The sequence below is a fragment of the Tympanuchus pallidicinctus genome, unplaced genomic scaffold, assembly GCF_026119805.1.
Source record: "Tympanuchus pallidicinctus isolate F22 unplaced genomic scaffold, pur_lepc_1.0 scaffold20, whole genome shotgun sequence".
Classification (NCBI taxonomy): Eukaryota; Metazoa; Chordata; class Aves; order Galliformes; family Phasianidae; genus Tympanuchus; species Tympanuchus pallidicinctus.
Window position 1 is genome coordinate 4324289 of NW_026294722.1, and position 20136 is coordinate 4344424.

Consider the following 20136-nt stretch of genomic DNA (forward strand, 5'->3'; position numbering starts at 1 on the left):
GTTTCTATTTCTGACAGCCCCGCGCCCATCCTTCACCACGCTGCCACAACAGACTGCTTGTCAGACAAAGCCCAGTGTTCTCAGGCAGTGTTTACAGAGAGAAACGATGCCACGACCCACAGCTGTTCTGATCAGCAGCACTTTCACTAACACAGTAATGCACACATGGATGTAATGCTCATCATGTTCCAAAGAAGCCCCAAATTCACAGTTCAGGAGCTGCAGAGATACAGGTTCTAATGTGCAATGCTTTCCCCTTCTGCACAAGCACGACCCAACTTTGCACTGACACGTTCTACAAGCACCGCTGTATCTGCAGCGTTGTTTCCTTCAAAGCAATGGGCTGCAGGCAGAAACCAGCTGGGAAACCCTCTTCATTCCTCCGAGGATCTTAAAAAATATCACGTCTGAAATGATGGAAATGGTTAAAAGGGGCGAGTTAATTCTATCTGAAACTACTGCAATTGGAATACTGAGGTGGTCCTTGCATGTGACAGCATGCCAAGTAACTGTACCTTCCAAATCCTTCAGAACAAGTACTTATGAAACAAATGCCTGTAAGAAATCTTCTCCCAAAAAACACCCTGAACCAAAATCAAAGCTGAGACCAACACGGCACAATCAGTTTTCATTTTTGGTTCACTGCATCTAAAGAACGAATTCCTCCTCCGTGTGAACACAAAGGCATCGCTGCGAAGGCGAAAGTGAAAGTCCTGCGCAGACAGATGATCTCAAAGTGGGATCTAAATCTAAACCCTTCATTTCTCACTGCTGGGAATCGCAGTACAGAAGGGTAAAGCAGAACAGCTGTGAGGAGGCAATGGGTCCAACCCTGGCACAGGGAACAGAACCCAGCGAGAAGGGCACTCAGCAGAGGGGAAGCCTCTGATCTCAGGAGTTAAAGCAGATTAATGGAATCAGGGCTGCGACTCGGGGAGGAGGAAGAGGAGGAGGAGAGCTCTGGAGCCCAGGGAACGTGGAGCGTGGGGTGGGGAGAGGAAATGGACACAGCTCAGAGCTAAAGCCGTGCAGGGTGGAACCATTTTGCAGCCAGGGTGTAGCCACGGGCAAGCGGCCGGGCTGCAAAGCACTGACTTTGGTCTCCAGATTTGAAAACAACCCGAACTAACCCTTTAATAACAGAGCTCAGAACCGTTATTCCCATGAAAGCTGCACCCCAATAGCTCATTAGCTTGGGGCTGGCTCTCCCCACAGCCTCTATGCAAAATGTTTTTGTAGCTGCTGGCACAGCTGCCACACAGAAAGCCAGGCAGCACCAGCAGGCAGCCCGGGACATGGGAGCAGCAGCCTGTGGGCACCTCTGCCTTCCTTTCTACGACCAGCTCCTGAGGACAGTGAAGTGTTCATAAGTAAAGCCACAAGTTCTGCATTTTTGCAAAACCAAAGATCTTGTGAGTTTCAACTGCTGAACCTCAGGTACCAACACCATGTCGAGTTCCTCCCCTGCTCACAGTATTTCAGGCCCTTACTCCTTCACACGACCAGAACACTTGCCAAGCAGCACAGCAGAAGCACCACCGCTGGCACTGTCCAAAGGTGCTCAGTGCACAGATGTTCACAGCGCACATGCACACAGCCAGGACCCCAACTATAACATGAATACAGCCAGAGGAGAAAAGCTTTCCCATTCTGCAGCCTCCCATCTGCAGCCTCCCATCACTCCAGATGAACACATTATCACATTGTGGGCAGGTGAGCAGACTGCTGTCCCATTGGAGCACCCCCTGATGTCCCACAGCAACAGAAGATCCCTGCTCTGATGATCAGTGCATCACCCAAAAACGTGCCCATGCTTCTCCTCCACGACAGAGGGCACCTGGGCAGAGTCAAAGACTTGGATGGGAAACATCAGACCTACATGGTCAGAAGGTGAAGCCCTGTGCACCCCTCCCATAAGGTCACCACTCTGGGTAACGTAAAGCTCTTCTTACAGAATAGAGCATTTCCACTGCATTTAAACAAAGTAAAGGGAGAAGTTCCCGTGCTGCAAGTGTCTTTAAAAATGACTGTTCTGTTTAGAGAATAATTAGTGTCATTTCACAGTCAATTGGCACAAAAAAAAAAAGGATCGCTTACATCTTTAGGGTGCAAACACTCAGAAGACGCGTGGGAGCACTTCCTTAGGAATAAATTCCTGATTCAGTGACTGTGCTTGAAGTAACACGTTAATAAAACCATCAGTGAATTCTTCCAGAGACACCCCCCAAGTGGCAGTGCTTTCCAGCATACGGAAAGGCAAAAGCAGCTCTGCTAGTGAGAGCTTTGAAAACACCACCAGCACCGCCGGCAGCCCCTCTGATGTGCCACCAGCACAAGAAGCCTCAGCACTGAACGGCAGTGAGCTGACAGCTGTCTCCAAAGCAAACTTTCAGTGACTGCAGTGAGTTTCCTTCTACGGTGTCACAAAGTGCTCCCTTACAGCTGCTGCCCCTCACTGAACTAAACGTGTGATGCCGCTGTCATCTGCAAGATCCACCTTCCTTAACGCTGCTCCCGTCCTGCTGAGACGCGGTGCTGATTGCAAGGAAGACTAAGAGGTTATCTGGCACAACGTCAGGAGGAAGATGCTAACACTGTAGTTTTAAGATTAAGTCTCCTGAATTAGCTTTGTGCTGCTGGAATGCCTGTGCTAGTCCTCTAGCACAACAGCATTTTCAAAGGGTACCCAGGCTATCCCGTATGCAGAGCTAGCAGATCTCACAAGCAGCATCTTAAAATAACCAAACAGATCCAGAAAGATAAAGGAGCTTCAAAGAACACAGTTTGAGGTAACTCTTCCTCTGAGCATACTCACGAAAGAGCATTCTGCACCCACTTCCTCAGCACAGGGCACCCTTTTGTCTCTGCTCTCTGCAGCGTGGCTGTGAACGCTTCTAACTGCAGGCTGCTTTACAGAGTAAAGCCCAACACTACCAAATTCAAACACTGCCTTAAGATGAAATTTAAAGAGTGAAGCACACATCCCAGTACTGGTGACACAGCACAGACAATTGTTATTACCTCTTTTTACACCAAAAAAGTGCCATTTTTCTTCACGTCTTGGAGCTAAGTGTGGATCACCCCTTGGCTGCTTTGGAGAGATAAGAACCAACAAGCAACCTGGGTGGAACCCCGCAGCTCTGCAATAGCAGAGAGCGGACTGCAGGAGGGCTGCTTCCACCTGCTGGAGATGGGGAATACTTGTGCAGTGTTCAGCAGACCTAGAGACCCTCCTGCCTGGAGAGAGGCAGTGGGACAGCGGTGTTTGGGGCAGCAGGGATGTTCTCTGGTTCTCTGCACACTTGTTCTCACTCTTCAGCAGCCCACAAGGAAGAATTTCATCTCTGCTTACTTCCCAGGCTGGTGAATACAGGGAAAACCAGGAGCTGAGGTTCGGCAGGGCCATTTCACAGAGCCCCACGCTGCTCCCAGAGCAGTGCCCAGGTGCTGCCAACACACACAGCCCCGTGCCGCTCAGTCCTGGCACTCCACTCACCTCACATTCACTTTTTCCCTTTGCTCAATCAGGACGAGTGGAATATTGAAGCAATTGCCCCCAGCCACCAGCACTCAGCTTGCCCTTTTCCATCTTCACAAACACCTCTCTCATTGGAAACTGCGTTTAGGACAAGATTTGCAACAAGCTCTTGGGCTGTGCCTGTTACCATGCTGGCTCAGCACTGCTCTGCGTCAACACCAGGAGCTGCGTTCCTCTCATCTGCTAACAGCTGTAAAGAAAAGGGCACTTCTGCTCAATTCCCTGACAATTAGGACTTTAATGATGCAGACATCATTCAGCTTCCAGTAACACAATCTCCTACTCTTGGCACTCTTTTCAAAAGCACGACTTGAAGAACATTCCATTTAGAAGCAGCTTGCTGAGGTCAGTGCTGCAGTTCTGTTTCTGCACAGCTTGCCTCAAATACCTGTTCCAAGCCCCCGCACCTCACAGAAATACAAGTGTTTGAGTTGGTTTTAAGGGATGCAGTGAAAATGAATAACATTTGAGTGCCAATCGCATTCCAGGCACTCCACACCGAGTCTCTGCTCCAAACAACCCTAGAACACGTGCACTGCAAAGCCAGGATTCATCATAAATCACTGTTATCTTAAGTTATCTCACATTTTTCTTCTAACTGAAGTTGTTTAGATTTTATCATCAGCCAATTAGAATAATTACATGCAAGTCTACTGCAGTAGATAACTGTAAAACGTAATACTTCTGAAGATACTTGCAGAGTTACCCATTCATTTAAATGCCAATGAAAGCCACATTCAAACTTCGGTATGCAAGCAACTTACACATCCTTTTTCAGCCCATAGTGACTATTCAGACTTTCACCATGTTTATATTGCTTTTTTCACCCGAATTTGACAACAGAGCCGTATATATAATCTCACCCACCCCTCTTGGATTCTGGTATGCAATGAAGCATAGGCCAACCCCTATCACAACCTGAATTCCTCAAGTCAGCCTAAGGGAGCTCAATGCCACACTCTCTCTGAAGTCCTCATGGAAAAAAACACCAAACCCAACATCACCAGCAGCCCTGGATCTATTAATTGCCTGTGGTCAGCGAATCAAGCAGGACAGCCATCATAACTCTAAAGAGAAAAGATTGTACCATGAAAAGATGCAACTGACTCAACTTTTCTCATGTCAGCCACGCAAGCAGAATGACTTACTTGGATCTCGACTGCTGTACGGCCATCCTGAGGCAGGTAAAAAAGATGGCATTGGAGAACTTGCTCTGCTGTCATCCTCTACTTGCTGTGTAATGTGACGCACAGTTTCTTTGTTTTTCCTGTTCTTCCTGCGCCCCGTGGGCTGCCAGCCATCCCCCACTCCTTGCTCTGAGAAAGCGTTCTGTATTGCACTATCCTTGGCAGAATGCAGTTCATTCCCTCCATAATGAGAGGGAGAAACCTGTTCCTCTTTGATACGTAAAGACCCATAGCCCATGTCACTGGACCAAAGCGACTGGGACGAAACGTCTTCGTGGCTGTCAGTTTTTGGTTCCGGATCCTCCTTCCCATAACTGCTCCCTCCTTCGTGGCAGCTGGCGATAGCAGAATCTCCCGAAGAGTTTGCTGGACTCGTCCTCCGAGCCAGCCACGGCGATATGCTCCTGCCAGCCACCACTGCTGAGATCAGAGCGTCCGTGCTGCTGCTGGAGGGGGCTCCCAGCTCGTAGTCCACAAGGTCATCCGAGGCATCTGACTTGATGCTTATGTCCAGAGCTGCCTTGATGAAGTTGTGGCAGGCCTGCACGATATCCGTCATCTGCAGGTAGCTGGCAGCAGACATCACCTCGATGACGTTCCTGCTGGTCAGCGCTAGGTGTGCAGAATACATGAAGTCAATGATTGCCTTAAAGCCTTGTGCAGTGACAATGTCTAAGTGGGTGACCGTGGCCTGGTCGGAGGTTTTCTGTACCTGGCAGTACAGCGTTTTGAAGTAGCGACTGCTCCCGAGCAGCACGTTTTTGTGAGCCTTGAAGATCTTCCCCTCCACGATGATGCAGACGTCGCAAAGGATGCCGTGCTGCCGCTGCTCGTTGAGCTCCCGAAGCAGGTGCCGGTAGTGGGAGGCAATCTCCATATCTTCCTTTCTGTTATTCATTTGGAAGTCTTTGTGTTTCCTCTTCCACAAGTCCTGCAAGGAGAAGGAAACATCCAAACAAGTTCAGATCAGTCCCAAACTGCACCACGTTCAATAGCAGGTGCACCTTGAACATGCCCTGCAGAATACAAGAGTTGCCCAGGAAGGGTCCGTGTTTATGATGTGGAGCATACTTGTTAATAATTGTTGTTAAAAGGGACTAAATGTGAAGCTCAGTCCTACGTCACCTCAAAATATCCCAGAGAAATGTTTCTTTACGTCGTTACAGACCTGAAAGAAAACCTGTCTGGAGTTACTGGGGTAGAACAGCCACTGATTGTCGCTGTTTGGGTTCAGTAAGATTGGGTTTGGATACAAGTCGGGCACATGAAACCATGCTGAAATCACTGAAACAAAATTTCCTCATGGAAAAAAGCATTATGAGAGCAGGAATAGCTGAAATCCCCCAAGAGCACAAGCTGACTGAAAGCAGCTACTGCCCTCGCTGAGGGGCTGTGAACTGCTCTCAAGTCAGAAAAGCAATAGGCAAAATCTGAGACTATGGATCACAACATTTCAAGTCCCCACCCAAACCAAACCAGCACTGGACCAGAGCTATGATATCAATTTCACTTGAAGCTCAACTACTTACAAGCACAACCTTTACAACTTCGCAGTAAAACCTGCTGTTTCCCTGGCTCCGCATCCCCAAGTTTTCCCCACCAGCCTAAGATGCTGGGTGAAAAAATGCAATAAATCACAGCTTTTCTTCATAAGAGAGGTGCTCCAACCCTACAGTGGTGAGGGATAACTATTCCTTTCCTCCAAAATGTTGAATTTGTCCCAGCATAAGAAGCTCCAGCAGCGAAGCTGATATTGAGGCCCACATCTCAACACACAACTGTAAAACGTGTGTGTGCTTGGAGTGTCACCACGGACAGGCACATCCTGGATTTAGGACACTGCTGATTGCTGATAAAAACAAAATCCCTGTGAGAACACAACCCTGAGCTCTCCCAGTCCCAAAGGGTATGTGATTAAATATAAGTGCTGCCAACAAGGCTGAGTGAGTTTGCAGCACCTTTTCAACACACACACAGTTCACATCCACATTCAGTCCCATCTGTTCAAACCAAGCAGCAGCAGTGGGCAGGCCTAGGGCAGCCACGATAGGAAACTTCACTGATGCGTGCAGGAGGGTTTCCAGCACTGGGGAACACAGATATCTAAGATCCATGCCCTTGTCTGTGCTATTAATACAACCTCCAGAAGCCAACAGCTGAGCCAACACCGTTGGCTGGGGAACGAGCCCACAGAACACACACCCAGCATCTCCCTGCTAGAGCTCCACCTGACGATTCACAAGGTTGAGTTATGCAGCTGTTGCCTGCACAGACCTCCTCCGTTCTGTAGGAATGGGGCTGTCTCCTCAGCAGGGTCAGGAGTGCTAATTTATGAGAGCAGCTGGTCTCTCATCACTGAAAGCCATTGGCTTCCATCAAAAAGGAAGGCCCACGCTCCTTCCTGCAACACCAACAGGCAGAATTGGGATTTATGTGCTTCAACTCTGTGCAGCTCTTCTGTAGAATTAAGCACAAAAGACATGAAGAAGCTTATCTTCACGTGAAGGTGATCAATACAGTGTGGCTCTACACTATCCAAATGCTACTACATATGAGACCTACCCGGGAACTTTAGCTCTGGCCACCTCCATCTAAATAAATACACAACCAGGAGTCAGAATTGAGGAGCAAGAACATGAAGAACTGATCTGTAAAATGGCCTCTGAAGGCCTGGAATGGCCCTGTCAGACCCAGGCAGCATAGATGCTCTCTAACGCACGCACTGAAGGTGGCTGCCACTGCTTCACAGCCACCTTCAGCTTTGGGAGAACCACCTACGAAGGCAGAGTGACAGCTCAGTTTTGTCTTTATTCCAGAAACCACTGCTGCATCTACTTTTAGGAGCTGAAGAGTCGGCTTTGCTCCCTCAGGAAATACGAATTGCCACGCAGGATCAAGAGAGTTGTCCATCATCAATCCTGCCTCCACCAGCTGCCGCAGCCACGTGATGCTGAGGGAGATGCAAGACATCTCACAACACAGCCATGCAATGATCCCAAGGCTCCGGATCTGGCACTTCCTTTTGCTCTTGCACAGGTAACAAAATCCAGTCTTCAAGATAGGATCTCCCTGGATCTGCTTGGAAAAAGAATTGTCTACTGCAAGGTAACTTTCTCTTCCTCAATTTAATACAGATTAGCATCTGGAATATCTGTCAATATCTTCATTGTGCTTTAATGCAACAACAGCTTTTCCTGCATTTCTTCTTTAATGTCCTGCAGCTAGAAATTACCCTGATTGCTTGAGATTTTCTTTCTTTACTACTTTAGATGTTCATTGAGCTTAGCTCAGTGCATGGCTGGGTTCCCCTTGCTGTTGATAGCAGCCTGTTTCAGATACACCTCATTCCTTGTTAAAGCTGCCTATGCCAGCAACCTGGATTAGGCATTTGTCTCCTTCTACCTTCGCTTTAGAGCAGAGCAGTCTGAGCAGCAGACTGACTAATCCACCGCTTCTGATGGATGAAGCACTTGCTAGCTTGTTTATGAAATAGCTTCCCTCTGACTTAATTTCCTATCAAGAGATTTTTTACTAACCACAGAACAAAAAATAATAAAAGATTCCTCCCTGGCTTCCCTCCCGCCTGCTGACAGCAGACACCCTGCAGCCACGCAGCCCTGTGCATGCCCACATCCCCAAGGGCTGGGGACAAGAGCTGGAGGTGCCTTCTGGACAGGAAAGCAATCTGACGTTCTAAAATAATAAAAAGAAGATAATAATGCACGTTAAAACAACGCGAAGATGCCCTGTGCAAATGATGGCAACTCATCTTTGTTCCAAAGGACTTAAACCCTAGGTATTAAGAGAGGTGAGTGGGGAAGACACCCACTGCAAAGAGCAGCAGCCCTCCATTGGGAGGAGGTCCTGTGTCAGCAGTGAAAGGAAAGATGCTGAGTTTTACTGATTACCTGTGGACACGAGTGCCTACATCCACCGCTGCTGGGGATGCCTTGGTCCTCCCTGGCTAAAGGTCTGCCCCCTGCACACGCCGCCCCCCACCCAACACTTGTCACAGCCTTGTACCTTTTAAATGAGAGGTCTTTGGGGGAGAAAATTAAATACGCCTCAAATTCAGAGGAATTAATTAGTTTTCTGTCTACCCATGTCAAACGAGAACACCCGTTTAATGTCAAGGAGCACCAGGGAATTAATCCAAGTTAAATTTAAGGCAATTTGCTAGTAGTTAAAAATTCAGGAAGCTTCAAAACCCCACGCTCTTCTGTTCCAATTTCACACGCTGTTTTGTGGCCCCTTGGCTGGTGTCAGGCTTTTTTTTTTCCTCTTTTTTTTTTTGGTGAAAATGTTTATCTCCACGTACAAGATGCCGTGGAAGGGTTTCTTCAGAAAGGCAGTGCCCCCCCAAGTCCTGCTGGTAGTGTAGCACAGATTGCTGGAGATGGACCCCAACGTTCAACGCTACATTTTTTGCTTCATCTCAGGTCTCTTTAACGCAGCGAAGGATCTCAAAGCTGAACACCTACTGGAATTATTCTGGCTTGGGCCTCTGGTGACAGCACACGGCCCAACACAGCTTTCCAAGAAGCCAATGAACCGTAAGAGCTCATCTGTAGGTTCTCCACTAAATAAATGGTAGGAGAGCAGGCTTTCTCCATAAGTCAATTTACAGAGAGCACCATAATTCTATTGCTTTCCTAGAAATAACTAGAAAAATCATCCCTAAACAAACAGCACTTGCATGTCAGAGCAAAAAAGAACCAGAGAGCAGATTTAATCATCCCTTTCCTGCCAACTTCTGCCAAGATACAGGGCAGCTTTTTGTTTCTCATGTTGTCAAAGCTCTGGTCTTAAAGCAAGCATTAAGAATTTATACACCTTTTAACCCCAGCTGGAACGAACCTAGCTGTACAAACGCACCGTTTATGGAAAGTGTTTATTTTGCATTAGCAGTACAGTTGTTTGTACACGAAAATATCACCTGATGGCATAATAACAGTCTGAGCAAACAGAATATTCACTTAAAGTGAATTTCACCTCTGGCAAAAAGAAGAGCCAGTGACGCTTACACAGCCAACCTCCCTGCATACATACCTGGAATAAGTCCCCCGACCAAAATCTCTCAATTAAGGGGTTCAAACGAGTAGTGCCTTAAACTCAGCAAATTATTTCAATTTTGACCAAGAGCCACGGAGAAGAAACGCAGCACACAGATGAAAGCCTTTGCCATCCCATCCCTTGGGAAACAGCGGGGACAAAAATAAACTCCAAAGCGCTTCATTCCCTTCACTCCGACAGAAAGCAGCAGGAAAAACGGACTACAGTTCTTCCTCAGCAATTGAGAGCCCTGTACGAGAGGAAAATATTTTCTGCTGTCTCACAAAAACCAAGATTTTGAACCCCACGGCATTTAGCCTGGTGCCATTTTCTGAATGTAAGCTTCCACCCTTAGCACAGAGGGCTCTGGTTAGGGAGCACCAAGCAGCACGCTCCTCCAGTGGCTCCGTGCTCCCTGGGGAAAACAGGCCAACTGGAATCTCACCAAAAATGCGCTGTTTCCTCCCCCATTTCTCTCCAGAGAAAAAGAAAAACAGATTAAGGAGGAACTGAAATTCACTGGGAAGGTTTGCGATACAAAGGAAAGCCCACCGCCAAAACCCAAAAACAAACACACCCCACGGCTGCTTCCCCACGTCCTCCGTATCTCCACTCCCAAGACATTCCAACATTTTTTGAATTCCTCTCCAAAAGAGCTCTGCAAGGTGAGATTGGACTGACCTCCCCCTCGCACAAGGTTCTGTGCGCGAGTTTCACTTTTACCCAATTAAAGACAACAGAAATACAGAGGATTCCTCCCATCTACGCACCCTGTGCTGGAGGGAAAAAAGAGAACAAAATCACAATGTAACCTTAATGGCTGAAAAGGACAGTGCCCTGTACTTGGAATATTCTTCCAAATGGGAGAGAAAATGGAAGAACTGGGACATCAGTGGGTCACAGCTCCCCGCAAAGACAGCACCTGTGTTCTTCAGAGGTGCAGCTCCCAGCTGAAGGGTTACCTCACAAGGGCCTTTGAAGAAGGGCACACAGCTACTAGGGTGGCTTTCATTTCCTTATACTGCGTCCTCCAAGACTGTATTTGTTTCGGTTTTATTCAAAGTAGGTAGAAGTAACAGCTTATGAAAATGAACAGCTGCCACAAGAGAAATTCTTCTACTTTGATTCGAGAAATCAGCACGATGTGAAGTTGGTCCTGTGCTTTTCAGTGAACTTAAACAAACAAAAAAAAAAACCACAGGACACCTCACTGCCACCACCAACCCCACAGCTGCATTGCCTAAGTGCATTTTTACCATCAGATTTGAGCCCCTTCAATTCTCACTGACTGCTGTTAACATCTGCCTGATGGGGATTCTTGAAAACGTCTGTATTCCAGGCTATGCTGGATGGGACTTTGAGCAACCTGGCCTAGAGGGAGGTGTCCCTCACCACTGCAGGGCATTGGAACCAGATTGTCTTAAAGGTCCCTTCCAACCCAAACCATTCTATGATTCTACGATTGACGCCAATGCCACCCATGGCAGCAGCTCCTCTTGGCATCTGTGCAGCAGGTAATGCCCAGGAGCCCACGAGCTGCAGCACTGCACTCCAGCACCTGCAGCACACAGCCAAGAGCTCACTCCCAAAGTGTTTGTGCAGGTAAAGGGATTTCACCCCCATCTGTGTGGGTATAGAGTTTGTTAGCACATACAGTATGTTTAAGACCACGCCTTCAGGCTGCAATTGCTTCTGCTGTGAAAATACACAGATCTAAATGCAATTAGGAACTAGAGGAAGGCCAGTTTCAGCAAGAGGAATAAGGACGTTCAGAAAGCTCCCAGCTCTTCGTTCTGCTGCTACAGCTTGGCTTCTGCAACCTGAACAAGAACCAGAAGCAAAACCTAATCCTAACCCTGGTAAGCAGAACCCAGAACAACAGAGCTATCATTAAATATCTCACATCCCACTCCACAGCTTTCGGACCTGTCAGACCACTGATCTGCTGGGCCAGCTCCAGCCTGCAGAACCTATAGGCACAGAAACATAGCAGGACAACAGGACTGCTGAGGGTAGCTTAGAGAAATTCATTTATTAACCTTCATCAATTCCAACAGTGCATGAAGAACTTCACGAGAAAATGAAAGCTGGGGAAAAAGTGTTGGCCTCCTCAGTGTGGAAGGAGAGCAACTAGAAAGCAGAATTCAAAAAAGAAAACCCACCAGAGATGTTGGTTTCTCTGTAGTACTCTTAAATCAACAATTAGTGAAAAGATTTTTAGTGGTCTTTTAAGAGAAACTTAAATTAAAAAAAAAAAAAAGCAAAACCAAACAGAAAAAAACAATTACTGCTTACCAGTAACAAACTGGGTTCCAGCTCTGGTGCTTCTCCTGCAGCAGCTGAGGACATCAACAGTCTGAGGGCAGCACAGCAGTGCCCTGCTCTTGGCCTTCCAGCAGCACTGGGATGAACTCTTGTAGAATGACAGAGCTATAATAAAAGACAAAGCCAGACATTATTAGCACTGAACAACAAGATCACTGACCAGCAGCAGCACAGGTTGAAGTCCTTCCCCCCCAGACTCATGTGTAAAAGGTCTACATACGATCTAACGAACAGAAAGATGATGACTCAAATCATATCTACACATTCAAGGTAATTAAAGCCAGGTTACCTTCTTGCAGTAGTGTCAGCAAGTTACTTCTTACAAGTATGGGAAAAAATAATCTAATTTTGGATACTAAGACTTCAAACAGATCTATGAAACAACAGTGTTTCCTGTTTGGTAGCTTTTGAAAACATTCTCACTTTAATGACTTTTCAAAGAGACATCCGTGGCCCAAGGGGCACTGATTCACCTTATGTGACCTGTCAAATACTGGGGCTGAAAGCTGCCAACGGAGCTCCTGACAAAACCCCTGTTTGCAAAGGAATGCTCAGGATATTCCTCTTGGAACACGGGAGGAACAGCTCCTGTGGCTGATGCCATTCCAGGTTATGAGGCAAAACAATCCCCAGATTTTGAAAATCTGTCACAGAGAAAACACCAGAAAATAGAAATGAAGAAAGCTTTTCCACTGCGAGCTAATGTCATTATGAATGGCCAAGTAATGAATCTAATAAGCAAATGAAGCAAAAAGGAAGAGCCAAGCATTTTTATGGCAACGAGCAGAACTGTGAAAATCTTGAGACAAATACACAAATATAACCCAATTCGAGCAAATACCACTGACTTTGTTCTCAATCTCTATTTCTGACTGCCAAATCTTGCCTCTGCCTAATTCTGATTGCTTCTCCATTGCAGTTGTGTTGGCTGGCTCTTGACAGTCCTTTTATTTAGGCAGTTAAAGAGGGAAAAAAAGCAAGAAGAGCAGGGAGGGCACAACCAACACTGACATGTGGGAAATGACCCTGTTAGTGCATTAGGAAATTAATCTGCACTTTCACTCAGACTTGGGAATGCTACAGTCCCCATTTACTGCCTGTCCCACTTAAGCCAGAACGGTCTGGTAAACACAGCAAAGCTGAGACCTCTCCTATTTTGTACTGCTCTTCCCTTCCCTTTGCCCTGCATTCTGCACCTGTTCTCCACGTCTCATGGAAGGGACAAAACCTAGTGATGGTGATTAATGGAGGCAGCCCCACCATTAGGTAGGAGCAGAACAGCAGCCATAGGTATTTCTCCAACCTATACACTGGGTTCCACTTCTAAACCAGCTTTTGTTATCAATTTCAAGCCAAATTTTATTTACAACCTGGAAGCTTTACTAACAAGGCACCCTCTGGATACTCTCTTCCCATTATCACAGCAATATCTTTGGATGCTCTGAACTTACCACTATTTGGGTCCTTTCTGTTAGTGAAGCAAAGCGCCGCGACGTTTCACAGCTGCATGGTGCATGGTTTGGTGGGGGAAGGAAGATGGTAAGGAGCTCCACGAGGTTCTTCAGACGTCCTGTGTTTGGGAATGGAAAGAACGGGAAGGAAAAATGAAAATCTACACTAACGTAAAGCAAAACAGAATTGTCAATTACAAGCAATAGGTAAAGCAACGCTTACAAGACAGTTTCCCAGCTCAAATGTGAAACATTCTGAAATATTTACACAACTACGAGCACGGAAAGCGAGTTAGCTCCTGCATGAAGTTGGAGTTTAACATCAGATTTTAACTGACAGCTTCTGGCCACGCTTCCAGAGCGACGCGCTCTGAGGAACTGTGCAGAAAACAACACTTCCTCAAGCTGCTTGAAGATGTCCCATCGATGTTGTGTGTTCTAATTAGCAGCATAAAGATTTAATTAGCGTTGATACAACAACTGCGACACACACCCTTCGCAGGGGGTTAATGTTAACCCGACCTCACTGTTACAGCCATTCCCACCGCCACCCCAAAACCAAACTATTTGCCTGAGGTTACAGAGAAACCCTGCACTGCACAGAACGGAGACATCTGAATTCTATTCCTGCTCATCTCTGCTGAATCACAGCCTCCGAAAGGCAGCGCCGTGCCTGAGCCACAGGGCAGCACACACGGCCACAGAGCACACAGCTGCCTCTTCCTCTTTACACACAGTCCAACGTTCTGAAGAAAAGCCACAGAGCTGTAGAAAAAGACACAAGTGCCCACCAGAAAAGCAACGCAGGCAGAAAGAACACATTCCAACTGTTAGCTAATGCAACAGGATGCAGCTTTCTGAAAGGGCACCGTGCGCACACCTCTCTGCACACACGGAGGAAACACGGCGTGGAAATATCCACGTGCTTCCCTCATCCATCTCCCCTCAGCTTCCAGCTCTGCCCCTCCACCCCCAGCTGTGTGGGGCACAGCACAGAACAGCCAATGGCAAAGCAAGCACTGAGAAGGTTCAAGAGGTCCGGTGACACCCGAGAGGTAAGAATTCAGCTGTCTGTCTGTCTGCTCCTCCGACAGCCCAACGGCTGGACCAGCAGAGCTTACCTGTCCCAGTGCCACTGACTCCTGCAAGAGCTGAGCTCCTGCTCACAGTGCAGTCACAAAAATAACCGAAGCAGAAGACGTCACGTTTGTGTCTCTGTTACCCAAAACCCAACATAAAAAGCACCGGAGAAAAAGAGGGTTAAGGCACGTCATGTTGGGAATTACCCTGCTGGGAGCTTCCCCCAAAATGCTCTCGTTGGGTTTTTGGCTTTTTCGTGAGGGGATCTTTGCTAAAACTCCCAAACCCAGAACGTTTAAAGGGTGGAGGGAAAGGAGGAAGAATCGCGGGGTGATTTTGAAAGGGAAGTGTGGGGGGGAGCTGGGGGAAAGGGCACCTAAAAGAGAGAATAGAGACACAGGATTCGGGAGCACACCAGCAGATAACACACGCGGTGCTCTGCAGCTTTTGTGCCTGCGGTTCCTGGTACAGCACTCAGTGCCTTGGGCAGGCGTCCCTTCCACATTTTCAGTGTCAACCTGATCTTTTTTCCTCCCCATCCCGTAACAGTTGATCAAACCCAGGAGAGGAACGAAGGCAGGACAGACACACGGCTGTGGGAAGGAACAGCAGTGAGCTGCTCTTGTGCACCTCATCCTCCTGCACTGTGGAGCAGCACTTTAGGAGCACTGCATCCCGATTACCTCTTTTATCAGGATTGAATTAGTTGGTGTCAGGTTTGGGTATTTTAAGCGCTAATGACCAACACAGACCATTGATTCTTCTGTTTCAGAGCACTGGTGAGAAAGGCATTTCCTCCAGAGGTATATTAGTACGAAAGGTGTGAGTTCTGTTAGTGTCTTCATCCTGAAACACTAACCACAAGTTGAGAAATATAAGAAGTAGCTCGGGTGGAACAGGGACTCTGAATACAACACAAAAATGATGGAAGGTAGCTATGGATTTCAGTGACCGCAGGTACAAACATATTCCTTAATATGTAAAACCCCGCTCACTTTTCTAAGTAGGGTTCTTAAGCAGCTAAGTTCTTGGCATGAGCTCCAACATTCTTGTTACTAAGTTTATTTAATCCACACATAAGCCAGTGGCTGTGTTTGTGGAATATTTCTGAGGTTCTGTGTCCTCCCTGCTTTACAGAAGACCCCACCTCAGCTCTGCATAAAGCAAAAGTCAGGCAACATGCAGTGTGTGCAGGATGACCAACGCGAGGGCGGCAGTCAGGCTGCAGAGCACGGCAGCAGGAGGCTCTCAGCTGCCAGCTACCTGCAAAGCTACACTGCTCCAATGCCTGCGTGTGTCCTCACCTCTATGCAACCCAACACCTCCAAGTGGAAGGCCTTTCCATCTCATTAGAATTGCTGTCCAGGACCGTGACCTGCCTGCAGCGCACAGGAGGCACTCAGCACCAACGTTTCACCAGCAGCCAAAGCACAACCCGATGTTTCTTGAACATACTTGAAGAAAAGCAAGCTGAAGGAACTGCTCAGGGAATGGCTGCTCGTTTGTGAGGAGGTGCAGTGAGGACCTCAGGCTGCACTGCATTAACAAAGAGCATCTTTAGCATATCTGTGATTTTTCATCAACATACTCCATGGTGTTTTAGGAGAGGAGAGTGAAGAAGGCATCCCTGCTCCGCAGAAGCAGCTGATGGAGCCCAGCACTCCACAAGCAGCTATGGGATGGGATGGGTCCCAAGAGGAAAACAGCTCTTGGGGGAAAAAAAGAGGAAAACCCGACAGCAGTTCAGGGTAAGGGGCTACAAATGCAAAGGTGCCACTTGGAGAAAACAAGAGGGAGGAATAAGGAGATGTTCTGAAGGAATAAAGTGGAACTCTAACCCCAGGGTTCTCACTATGCCATTGTCCTCACCTCCCTCCACCTCCATCCCCCAGCACCCTTCACCTGGGCACTGTAAGCCCCAAATATCCCATACACACAGCACAGGTGAGCCGTGTGCTGACTCAGGCAGGAGTAACAATACAACAAGTGCAACAAGACAACAAGCACAGAATGAACCCCTCCTGCAAAGTGTCCGATGCTCTGCGCAATGGACACAACCTGCTGGCTGCTGGGAATCACAATGTGTGCATGGGATGAGCACAACAGCTGCAGGCTGCTCTGCAGTGACAAACCAAGCCCTCTTTTCACCCCTTTGTTTGGCATTAAGTTAGAAACCCCCCTGTGAACAGGAGCAAAAAAATAATTAATAAACAACCAAACAACCATGAATGGTTTTTACTAATGTAAGAGGAGTCCAGAGAGCATGACAGAGTGCTCTGGCAGGCACTGAGAGCAGCACAAAAAGGGAAAAAGTGCTGGGAAAAGCTGGGCTGATGTGCTGCGGTCCTGCTGGGTGGGTGTCAGCCTGCAGTCGTGCTGCAGGACAGGAAACTTCGCTCAGGAACTGCAGAAACAGATCTGCAAAGAAATGATCAGTGCGAGAGGAGAGTGCAGGCAGCCAGATTTGGTTGAGTATTGGTGGCGAAGCAGCCGGACTGGCAGCAGGTAACAGAGCTTTCATTTCTCTGCAGAGCTGGAGGTGCTAAACTGGGTTTCCTCTGAGCGCTCTGAGTTAGAAAAAATAAAAACCAACATTAAAAAAAGAAAAAACCCTCCCTCAAAGAACATCTCCTCTGTCGTACGGCTGTCCCAGAAAACAAAGACCACGGGGAAAAAGTGGCCCATTTTCCTCCTCCAAGAACCCCACGTACAGGTCATGTTTTCAAAGCCTGAATCCTGCGCGCTTTCGAAGGCAGCAGCATTTAAAATACACAAATAACCGCTCAGCATCAGAAGGATCAGAACATCCTCGTTGGGTTCTTTTTGGTGCTGCGCTACGACCGATTCCATGTGAGCTCCGCCAGCCCCCAGAACAGCACCAGAAAGTGACGATCCCACAGTGAAAGCACCGTGACTAACGATACACCCCACCCTTGGTCAGTTTGTGCTTTTTTTCCCCCATCCCAGCACGAAGGATTTCCCAACACAAAACTTGACAAACAGTGAGGGAACCCGGGCAGGATTGCCATGGGAAAGTCGCTATCTGTTTGCCATTAAAAGCTGCTGTAAGAGACATGGCGAGCCAGGTGTGGGTGCAAGTGGGAGAGCTGTGTGAGTTCATCCATCGCTCTTCCTGGGCAACATCAGCTCTTCGTGGGGAAATAAAAGGAAAAGCACTCCCTCACCTCTTCCTCCCTCACCTTTTCGCGAGATGCACGCAATGCAAGAACAGCAGAGCAGCTCCGAGCGCAGCACCGCACTCATAATGAATACTTTATGGAGTTCAGAGCCGGGACCCGGACCCGGATCGGATCGAACTGCCACCGAAATGCAGACGCACAACTCGAGTGCAGGTGCTGCCCGCAAAGCACGCAGCTCCCAGCCGGCACCGCCGCAAACAATGCCGCCCGTCGCCCGGCGTGCCAAGTGCATCGCAGCCACCGCACAACCAAACAGCGTCGGGAATCCATCCCGAACTGTTCAAGTGCCCCTTTGTTCGTCCTCCCGTGGTCAGGTGAGAACCCAGAGATACAGCGTTGGGGCAGAAGGCTCCTCCCGGCCCTATAGCTGTCAGTGGGGGCACTGACACAAAGGGGCCGCGGCGGACGGGGGGCACTTTGTGTGGGGTGGGGGCAGAGCAGAGGGCACCGCACTTGTTACAGCCCCACGGGGGCACCCACAACCCTCACGGGAGCGGGGATCGGCTTTGGGGTTTGTTTGCTTTTTCCCCTAAGGGTGTTGTTATTATTGCGTGTTGTCATTATCTCTAAAAGAGGGTCACTTCCCCCATGTCAGCCCGCAATTAAAATGGAGGCGCTGCGAGCCGGGCTTTAGGGGGAGACAATAACCCAAAACGGGGCTGGATGAAGGAAAAACAATAATAAATAAATAAAATAAAAATAGGGGGGGAAGGGGGAGGGGAGATGAAAAAAGGGGGGAAAAAAGAAAGAAAAAAAAAGGGAGGGAAGAGGAGGAAAAAAAAAAGAGGGGGGAAAGAGAAGGGGGAAAAAAAAAAAAAAAAAAAAGAGGGGAAAAAAAGAGGGAAACAAGAGGGGGGAAAAAAGAGAGGCGGAGGGACGCGGGGAGCCCCGCAGCACCGTTACCTCATCCCTCCGAGCGGCAGTTCGGGGCTCCCGACAAACTCTCGCTCCAACTTGTGCGGCTCCGGGGGCGGCGGGGCCCCGCGCGGGGCTCCGGGGCGGCCGTGCCGAGTTGCCCCCCCCTCCCCCCCCCCCCCCGCACCGCGCTGCCTCGAGCCGGGCGGGTGTTGACGCAGCAGAAATTACCAGCTGGAAAATTCCCCTTTTGGAGGTTACGGGGAAGGGGGGGGGGGGGGTTGTGGGAAGGGGGGGGCGGGAGGAGGAGGGAGGGAGGAGGGAGAGGGGGAGGGCCGGGGGGTTAAACCCTGCCCCCCCCCCCCCCCATACACACGCTGTATGTGGAACCCCCCCATCCCGCAGTCACCCCCTGAGGTGAACCTCCACCCCCCCCCCCCCCCTCCCGCGGGGATCGATCGCGATGGAGCGCTGCGATAGGGGGATAACGGTGGTAATAGGGAGGAAAGGAGGGGGTTGGGGAAAGCGGGGCGCCCGCTGAGGGGGGGCGGCCATGACGGCCCCCATCGCCTCAGGGCGGGGCGCGCGCTTACCTGGGCCCCATGGAGAGGAGGAGGAGGAGGAGGAGGAGGAGGAAGGAGCGGCCGCGCTCCCTCGGTCACTCCGCGCCTCAGCCTCCCCCCGGCGGGAGGGAAGGGGAAGGGGGAGGGGGGGTGAGGGGGGTGAAGTCGGATGAGGGAGTGAGGGAAAAGGGGGGGGGGAAAGGGGGGGGCAGCCGGGCGCGCTCCCGCCGATCCCTCGGGCGCGCGGAGGGTGGGGGGGGGGGGCTGGTGCCGCGCGGCGCGTGCCGGCGCTGTCCCCGCCCCTTCTCGCCTCAAGGAGAACGCCGATTGGCTGACGCCCCGCGCGGGCCCCTCTTAAGTTCCGCCCATCTCCCCGCCTACTGCTCCCCCCCTCCCACCGCCACCCTTGCGCCGGGGGAGCGGGGGCGCCGCCGCCGGCTTTGCCACTGCCGGACACCGGAAGTGAGGGAGGGAAGGGAAGGGAGGGGGCGCTCTCCCCGGGCGCGGCGGCGCGGGGCACGCCGGGACGGCGCTGAGGCTCGGCCCGCGGTTCGGTCCTCCACCGCTCCTCTCCGCGGTCCTGCGAAGTCCCACCGGCTGCGGTGCAGGTGTGAGGGGCCGCTTCCTCCCGCCGGGGGGGCCTTCAGAGCCGCGTCCGAGCCGGGTGGGAACGACTGGGGCGAAGGCTGCTGCAGGCTGTGTGGAGAAATAGGCCGTCCTGTCCCCGGAAGCCGTCCGGTTCCCCCAAATGGCCCAGCAGCGGGCCGTGCGCCGGGTCGGGGCCTCGCGTGAGGTCTGAGGTGCCCGTGGCCCTGCGGGCTTCGGCCCTGGGTTGGGCAGCACCCGAGGAGCCACTCCCGGCCCCCAGCTGTGTCACGTTCTGCA

General features: G+C 49.9%; 1 protein-coding gene across 5 annotated transcripts in view; it reads right to left on the reverse strand.

Annotated features, from left to right (window-relative positions):
- ZBTB46 (zinc finger and BTB domain containing 46) overlaps positions 1 to 19412 on the reverse strand; it is a 38004-nt gene extending 18592 nt beyond the window's left edge. Inside the window, exons 1-4 of one of the 5 annotated variants that reach the window (XM_052683571.1) lie at positions 19282 to 19412; positions 13554 to 13672; positions 12073 to 12207; positions 4687 to 5656 (exon numbers count right to left, since the gene is read on the reverse strand). In XM_052683571.1, the coding sequence (XP_052539531.1) occupies positions 4687 to 5656; positions 12073 to 12126 (1024 nt within the window). In that variant the 5' untranslated portion in view covers positions 12127 to 12207; positions 13554 to 13672; positions 19282 to 19412. Of the gene's footprint in view, positions 1 to 4686; positions 5657 to 9774; positions 10028 to 12072; positions 12208 to 13553; positions 13673 to 18736; positions 18896 to 19281 lie in introns of those variants that run through there. The other 4 variants (XM_052683569.1, XM_052683573.1, XM_052683572.1 and 1 more) reach the window with 4 other exon arrangements.
- Positions 19413 to 20136: the final 724 nt, after the last annotated feature.